An 8171-nucleotide genomic window follows, 5' to 3' on the forward strand; every position below is an offset into this window, starting at 1 on the left:
CGCGTCCTCCCGCTGGTCCCGGCCAGCGCCGTCGCGGACGCGCCCAGCTGCGGGCCGTCCGGGCCCCTGCCTGCCGGGGATGGGCCCTGGGGTGAGGATCCAGAAAAGTCTTCCTGTCCTTGTCCTGCGCCGCCCCCGCCTCGGCTGGGTGGGCACCCCACCCCTAAGGGGGGCTTTCCGGAGCCACTTCTTGCCCGCCCACGGCCTGGGGCAGGTGGCGTGGGAGGGACCCGGCACCACCCGAGCGAGGCCTGGCCGGCCGCAATCTCCTGTTGGCGCCGCCTGGGCGCCCCAGAACCCCCACCCAGGGGAGCTTGGTCCTGGGGGAGGCAGCCAGCCCGCAGAAGCCAGGCTGGGGAGGGCAGGGGCGGCCAGGGTGAGGAGAGGCCCTGGAGCTGGTCCTTTTGCCTGGGGGTGGGTCATGGGCTGGGGTGGGTGTCAGTTTTTTGGTCAAAGAAGGGAGAAGGGCGACAGGTCCCTGCTGGCGACTGCAGGAGCTAGTCCCTCCTGGTGGGGGCAGGGGCCTGGCCAGAGGCTGAGATCTGAGCGTCAGCCCCAAGTTGGCTGCTGTGCTGGGGCTTCCCTTCAGTGCCTCCTGGGCTCCAGGCCCTGCACCCTGCCAGCTATGGAGACGGAGGGGCTCCCGCCTGGGGGAGGGGCTGCTGCCCATATTTTCTCTGCTTCTGGAAGGTGGCTCCTCCTCTTCCCCTCCATGTGGAAAAGGGCCAGGAAAGGGGGGGCGGTGAAGGGAGGCCCCTGCATCTGGCCACAGGGCCCCTAACTCCAAATCTCAGGCGTGAGAGTATCAGCTCTCCGGTGACCATGCCCACAAAGGGAGGGTGCTGAGCATCTAAAGAGGACGTTGTCATCAGCTGGGAGCCCCGAAAAGCCTGGGGGTTGCGGACTATGGGCAAAGGGCAGGAAGTAGCACCTGAATTTTTGCACAAATCCAACTTGAGTCCACCGGGTCTTGAGGGTGTTGGCACTCGGCTGGGATCCCTGCGGGCTGAGGTCCGCAGCTCCTTGGACGGCTGCTCACCCCTGTCCCAGTCCCAGGAAGTAAGAGCCAAGTGTCGCCACCCGGTCTCCTGTGGGTGCCAGCACCAGTAGCTCCCGGTGCAAAGGAAGGACCACTTCCCAGAGCCCCCCAGTCCCATGGCTTCTCTGTCCCCCTTGAGTTTTCGGGAGCGGACCTGCCTGTCAAGAAGCGGGGTGACCCCTGGACTTGCCTGCCCTCCCCGGGAGCACAGGTAGGTCACATTAACGTTATCGTTTGAGGCTGCTGGCGGCTGGGTGGTGACTGGGACTTGTTAGCCGGCGGGGGGGTGGGGGGGTGGGGGTGGTTCTGCACCCACCCTGGAAGGAGGTGGCAGTTGCAAGGAGAAACCAGGAAATGGTCCACCCCAAAGTGGGGCGAAAACCACCACAGCACTGGCAGGGGCCCAGCCCAGCCTGGGTGGGGCTGTGGAAGCTTCCTTGGAGTGCTGTCAGAGCTGAAACTCAAGGAACAATTGGACTTCTCTGGCTGTGGGTTTTGGAACTAAATTCCTGAGGAGGGACCGGCCTGCATGGGGACGCAGCCTGAGGGCCTACTGGCCATAAAAACTGTGGGACCTGGTGTTACGGGGAGTCTGGGGGGAGATGGCCCCTGGTGGAAGGGCTGAGTCTACAGAGGGGGCGGGGCGGGGGTCCCCCTGCTTGGGAGACAGGGCTCGCCGCTTGCAGAGGGAACACAGGTGCTGAGCGCTTGATTCTGGGGCTCCGATGCCCCAGAAGACCCGGAGAGAGAAGCCTTGAGGGACCTGTGCGTTGAGAGGTTCTGGAGGGGCCGGCAGGTGCAGCGGGAAGGTCAGAGTACTGGGCAAAGTCCCCAAGGCCTGCCTGAGACGTGCTCCAGAGGGGAGCAGGACAGGATGAACACAAAGGGGCCAGGGCTGGGGGTGGGAGGGTGGGCAGCTGGGCGGGGGCCCAGCTTCCAGACCCCCCTTGGTCTCCTCTCGGCTCTCTCTGTCTCCCTGCCATCTCCAGGTCCATTGACAGGGGCTGCTTCAAAATGAAACCGGCCTCCCAGGGCTGGGGCGTACCAGGGGTGGGGCGGCAGGGCAGGGCAGGGCAGGAGGAGGTGAGGCCAGCCAAGGAAGGCAGGTGGACCTTCTGGAAGCGAGAGGGGAGAGTGGAGGACCTGAAGGGGCCTCCCAGGTGTGTCAGAACCTGTCCGCGGAAGGAGCACGCGTCCAAGGTTTGCCCTCAGCCTAGAGCTGGGCCAGCAGGACGGGCTGGGCTGGGGAGCCAGGGGCCGGACACTGGGGCAGATGTGGCTTGTGGGAACCAGAAGGGCAGGAGGTGTTTCCTGCCACAGCAGGGCTCAAGGTCGCACGCACACACGCATGGCCGCTCCTTCACCCCTCGGCTGGGGTGAATGGGACACCCTTCTTGGCTGGGCTCTTGGGGGCCCTCTGGGGAGGCAGAAGTGGCGCCTGGGAAGGAGACAGTCTAGGTAGGGTGGATGCAGCTTGGGTGCTTTTTCAAAACTCCTGGGCCTGGGGGGAAGGTGTGGGGTGCTGGACTTGGCAGGAAGAGGGGGTTTCATATTTCTGAGAGTTTCCTGAGTTTCCATGGCACCCAGGACCTGGGGCTAAAAGAGGGAGGCTGTGGGAACTGGCTACGCCGCTCACTAAGAGGAAGGCTGCTCCCACCATGCCTGTCGCTGCTGGGGTCCCCCAGTACAGGTGAGGTCTTCAGAGGGGGTCGCTCAGGGAGCAGGGGAGCGGGGGGGTTCATTGGACCCCGGCTGTCCATTTGGGGAGGGGACCTTGGCACTTGGGACGACCGGTTAGGGCAGCTTCGGGGCTGGGGGCAGCGCGGCCTGATGGTGGCCCGGAATTGAGCCAAAAACACGGGGTGGTGGGGGGGACACTGCCCGCCCAGTACACAGTGCCCAGTGCGTGACCGTGCGTGTTATGTGTAGCTGCATATCTGTGCACCATGCCCGCGTGCATCCGTTTAAGTATCTCTGGGTTTGCCTCGGATCGTGTGTGCATCTGTGCGTGTGTTGCTAAGTCCCTATCGACCTGTGTGATGCCTGGGTTTCCTCCGCGGGTGTCTGTGTCTCTATGAGTCGGTCTCTGTGTCCGAGTGCCCGGGGACGGCTGGGCCAGCTGTGGGTGGCAGGGGCCCCGCAACACCCTGGCCGGTGGCAGAGGGTCAGCGAGCTTTATTTGGACCCGATGGGGGCTTCCAGGGGGCTAGTTTGCAGGGCGATTTCAGACAAGACCTGTGCCTTCCCGAAACTGCTGGGCACTTCCCTCGGTGTTTGCTGCCCACTTCTGGGCTGCACCCGTCCAGGCTGGCCGCCTGGCGCTTCACGATGGCCCTGACGGTGAACTTTGCTGGAAACGTGGCATTGCAAAAGCCGGGAGCCCGGTCATGAACGGAAACGTGCTGTGTGTGCCTGTGGGGGATTGGGGCTGCCCTGGCTTGGGGCAGCTCGGTTCTGTTCTGCCAGTGAGGATTGAATGTCATGTGCGTGCCGGGGGCCAGACCAGGCCAGGAAGTCCTGCCTGCTGAGTGACACAACCAGCAGAAAGAATTTCAGGAATTGTCCCACCTGCCTTATCCCAAGGGTTGCTCACCTGGCAGCCCCTCCTCTGCCTCCTGCCAGCCTGGCTCTAGGAAGTGGGTGAAAGGAGATGCCAAGGCCAGTGTATGGGCCTCTGGCCGCCTCCCAGGGGCGGTGCCCCTCTGTGATATCTGGTGCCAGGGCAAGAGGCAGGGAGGTGACAGGTGGGCTGGGAGAGGGCTGCATCCTGCCCCACCTGGCTCCATTCTGTCCTCCCCAGGTGGCCGGAGCCGTGGTAGCCGCAGTGGCCAGGCGGCGGCAACACTCCTAGCAGAGGATGGCCCAGGCCCTGGAGCGGCCCGAGGGCAGCTGGGCCTGGGTGGTGCTGCTGTCCTCCATGGTGACCCAGGGCCTCACCTTGGGCTTCCCCACCTGCGCCGGCATCTTCTTCACCGAACTCCAGCGTGAGTTCCAGGCCAGCAACAGCGAGACCTCCTGGTTCCCCTCCATCCTGACAGCCATGGTCCACGCAGGGGGTGAGCAACTAGGGGGCCCAGGGTGGGATGGGAGCGCCCAGGCTGGGGAGGAAGGGCCCTCGTGGTCCAGCTGGAAGCTCTGCCCAGGGCTGAATTCCTAGTCACCTGCTTTCAGCGGGGCCTGTCCCCTGGCTGGAATCCCCATACCTGGGGGGAACACCTGGGCCTGGCCAACCAGGCTGGGCCAGGCGAGCTGGGGGAGGTACCTGCCCTGTGCTGGGCGGGTGGGAGGACCCATCCCAACTGGAGGCAGGCTGGGTGTCTGCACAGCCCCAGGAGTGACTGGCGGTCAGAAAGCAGCTGCATCACCTCCCCGAAACAGCTTTTTCCTCTAGATCTGGGGATTCCATCCGGCTTCCTGCCTGCCTGCCTCCCACACAGGCTGACAGGGGAGATCACATGAGACCTCGTGTTTTAGAGCTTCTGAAGGAGAGGGGCCCTGTGAGGCTGGGAGACAGAGGGAAACCAGGCCTCACTCTGGTTCCCCGTTTCCTAGATGACTTTTCCAGCAGCCTCACCACCCCCACCCACCCTTGGGTTCTGCAGAGGAGCCTGGGCCCCGGCCGTCTGCTGGGAGTTCTCGCAGGAGACTCCACAGACAGCCACTTCACAGGGCCTGGTCAGCTGGATGCAGACGGCAGAACACGTCGCTCTCCCCGCGCTGTGCTTGCTGCCCTCAGCTGCCTCCATCTCCTTGCCTACCTCTTGCCACTCTCCCTCTCTTGGCACCAGAAGCCTGTTTGTTATTCCAGGTTCTTCCCTCAACTAGGAGCAGGCCGGGCTGTGGTAGATTGCCACCTGGCTGAGATGACCCCAAAACCTGCCACCCAAGGGGTGGGCTTAGGGCAAAAAGAAAGGCCAGACCTGGCCCAGGCCACTTGCCCTTTGGGCCTTCAAGGTTGGGGCAGACGTGGGACTCTTCCCCTAGGTCAGAGAAGGATCTGGGCCAGGCTGGAAACCAAGGCCTCCAGAGGTCGCCAGCCGGTCCACTCCCTGGCCAGCATTAGGCTCGCCCTCAAGGTACTCCACCTCTCTGGTGGCCTGGGACTCTCTGCCTCTCTCCCATGCCCACACACACACCTCTGCCCATGTTCATTCTGAATATCATAGGCATTTAACTTATGTATTTATTTTAAAGATTTATTTATTTGTGCATACAAAAGCCAGACGTGCAGGGGATGAGAGGATTCGCCAGAGACCGAACAGGCAGATTGACTGAAATACACTGCTGAGGGGAGCAGTGGGGAGATAGGAGAGGTCTGCTGCACCCTGGGGGTCCTTCCCTGGCCAGGGATCGAACTCATGGTGCAGGGGCTGATAGCTTCATAGTGCTGCGCTTTAATCCCTTGCATCACCAGGGAGGGCCCTATCATGGGCATTTTAAACCTAGAAGTATCACGGGTCCCAAGCACTCTACCGCGCCCCAGAGAGCAAGCAAGCACCAAGTGTGAGGGCCACCCTGGTGACGGCAGAAGCAGCAGCCGACAGGGCGAGCCCCTAGCTGTTCCCCCGTCCAGCAACCTCCAATCTCAGTGAAACTGGGAGTGTCCCAGCTCCCACCCAACTCAGTGACTCAGGGCTTTTCCCCAGTGTCCGTCTTTGCTAAATCAGGCGCGAGCGTGGATCAGTGTATCCTCCAGGGCTGACCTCTCCCTCTGCTGCCACAGGAACAGTGTGTCAGCAGCCTCTTGCTTCTCTTGGCATGGGCACTGGCTTCCTTGCCATCTGGCCTCACAGTGGCTCACACGCTGCCCACGTGTCCACACGCTTTCCCTGTCCCTTTCGCCTCACTCTGGGAGAGGAACTCAAGGGAAACTCCACCATGTGGGCTTGGGGGGCTGGGCCCTCCCTTTGGGGTGTGTGGAATAGCGCAGCAAGGACTGCCCCCGCCCAGCAGCCTCCACTGTCAGCGAGAGAGCAGGGCAAGGTCCCGGACCCCCCACCAGCAACCAGATTTCTCGGAGCAAGAGTAGGGAAACAGCAGGAGGGTCTAGTGAAACCCACTGCTGAGGGGGGCAGTGGGGAGACAGGAGAGGTCTGCTGCACCCTGGGGGTCCCTCCCTGGCCGGGGATCGAACTCCCAGTGGCAGGGGATAGCTTGATAGCGCTGAGATTTTAATGCCTGTCCCTCGAGGTGGACCCTGCTCACCAGGATTTAGATGCCCTGGGATGTGTCCGTTGAGGTCATGAACCATCTGGTTCAGGCTGGAGGTGGCCTCAGGTCGGTGCAGAGAAAGCCCTCGTCTCCCTGGGGATCCTTGCCCGGTAAGACTGAAGATTTGCAGCACCTCACCTCACCATTGCTCATCTCTCTCAGTCGGGGGTGAAACTGAGGCCCAGAGACAGCCTTCCTTGGGACGCGTGTCATGGCGGGTCAGAGACCAGAATCTAGGCTGGAGGGCTTCCTGGTCACGCAAGGGGTTAAGTCTCAGCACTATGAGACTGTCCCAGCCACCCAGCAGGAGTTAGATCCCCGGCCAAGGAGGGACCCCCAGGGCAAAGCTGACCTCTGCTGTCTCCCCCGCTGCTCCCCTCAGAAGTGGATTTCAATCAATCCACCTGTTCTGCTCCCCACTGTCTCTGGGGAATCCTCTCATCTCCCACACCTCTGGCCTGCACCCCAGCTCTTGTGTGCATCAATAAATAAATCTTTAAAAAAAAAAAAAAAGAATGTAGGCCTGGAGCCTCCAGGGGCTGGTGCCCTTCAAGCCAGCTGGCTGGTTCCTGCTGGAACCTGCCCCTACCCGCAGGCCTCTGCAGTCATCCGGCGACTCCCCGCCCCTCCGCAGGGCCCCTGTGCAGCATCCTGGTGGACCACTTTGGCTGCCGCGTGACGGTGATGCTGGGCGGCGCGATGGCCTGCCTGGGCATGGTGGCCAGCTCCTTCTGCCGCACCCTCAGCGAGCTCTACATCACAGCGGGATTCATCACAGGTGACTGCTGCTCCATGCCAAGGCTCCCCGGGCGCCAGGTGCAGGTGAACCGGGCGGGCACAGCGCCTACTTGTGAGGCCAACAGTGGTCTTGCGAGGGAGGGTGAGCAGCCGTGAACAGATTGCTAAGGAGGGTGGCTTCTGCTCATGACCAGCGCCTGACAAGGCAGGACCGCTGGCGTGACGGTGCCCGGCTCGGGGGAGGGCGGCAGAGACCGAGCGAGCCAGGAGGATACCAAGTGCAGCCAGGGAAGCAGGCCTGGGGGCCACCGTGTCCCCACATGGCGCTCCTGAAGCTGCCAGAGACCCAACGGGCGAGGGAGTCTGCCACAGGGGTCTCGGGGAAGAGCACCTTAGGAGGGGACCCGCCAGGACTGTCAGGGGACATTGAGGAGGGGGCCAGAGGGCAGCGGGCCGTGAATAGGGGGGTCTCGTCTCATGCCACCCTTACTTGTAGAGCGCCCCTCTGCTGTGGTGTTGACAACACTAGTGAGTGCCAGCAAGGGGCGGGGGATGGGGTGAGGGTGGTAGCTGCACCCCTGGGGGGTATGACCAAGGCTGTGAGGATGGCTGGGCTCAGGCTGGGCTCACTAGAGGCGCAAAGACAAGCAGGAGGACCCCAGTTGTGAGGCGGGTGGCGCTGAGTCACCAAAGGAATGGGGTGGCTGGAACGGACGTGGGGGGGGGGACGGAGTGAGCAGCTGGGGGGACGTGGGAAGGTCCGGTGGGACAGGCCGTGGCCGGAGTGGCGGGGAGCCTGGGGACCATGAGAAGGATGAGATACCTCCTCTGGGGAGAGGTCGGGGGAAGGGCCTGGCTGAGCCCGATGCCCAGTGTTGCGGGAAGGAGCCCCCCCCTCCCCCGCTTGCCCAGGCTCTGAGAAACTGAGCCAAGAAGCGTGCAGAGGGACGCTGGCTGTGTCGAGCTGCTGCGAGCGCAGAGGACCAGGCTTGAACTTTGACTTGGTAGCAGGGAGACTGGCGGTCTGGACAGGGCAGTTTGGAGCAGGGTGAGGGTGAAAGTCTGACAGGTTCAGAGAGCAGAGGAGGCCGCTGGATGGAGGCGCACAGATGAAAGGGACGAGCACCCAGAACGCTGGGCAGCCCCCAGGGTGGGGTTTCTTTCTTTCTTTCTTTTAAGATTT

The 8171-nt window shown here is 62.9% G+C and overlaps 1 protein-coding gene across 4 annotated transcripts in view; it reads left to right on the plus strand.

The window, feature by feature from the left end:
- The first annotated feature begins 6 nt into the window (after positions 1–6).
- SLC16A5 (solute carrier family 16 (monocarboxylate transporter), member 5) overlaps positions 7–8171 on the plus strand; it is an 11782-nt gene continuing 3617 nt past the window's right edge. The window contains exons 1-4 of one of the 4 annotated variants that reach the window (XM_012732972.1): positions 7–148; positions 1051–1250; positions 3840–4095; positions 6885–7028. In XM_012732972.1, the coding sequence (XP_012588426.1) occupies positions 3897–4095; positions 6885–7028 (343 nt within the window). In that variant the 5' untranslated portion in view covers positions 7–148; positions 1051–1250; positions 3840–3896. Of the gene's footprint in view, positions 149–535; positions 1251–3839; positions 4096–6884; positions 7029–8171 lie in introns of those variants that run through there. The other 3 variants (XM_012732971.1, XM_012732973.1, XM_012732970.1) reach the window with 3 other exon arrangements.

The sequence above is a fragment of the Condylura cristata genome, unplaced genomic scaffold (assembly GCF_000260355.1).
Source record: "Condylura cristata isolate star-nosed mole 26May11 unplaced genomic scaffold, ConCri1.0 scaffold00038, whole genome shotgun sequence".
In the NCBI taxonomy this organism is placed as follows: domain Eukaryota; kingdom Metazoa; phylum Chordata; class Mammalia; order Eulipotyphla; family Talpidae; genus Condylura; species Condylura cristata.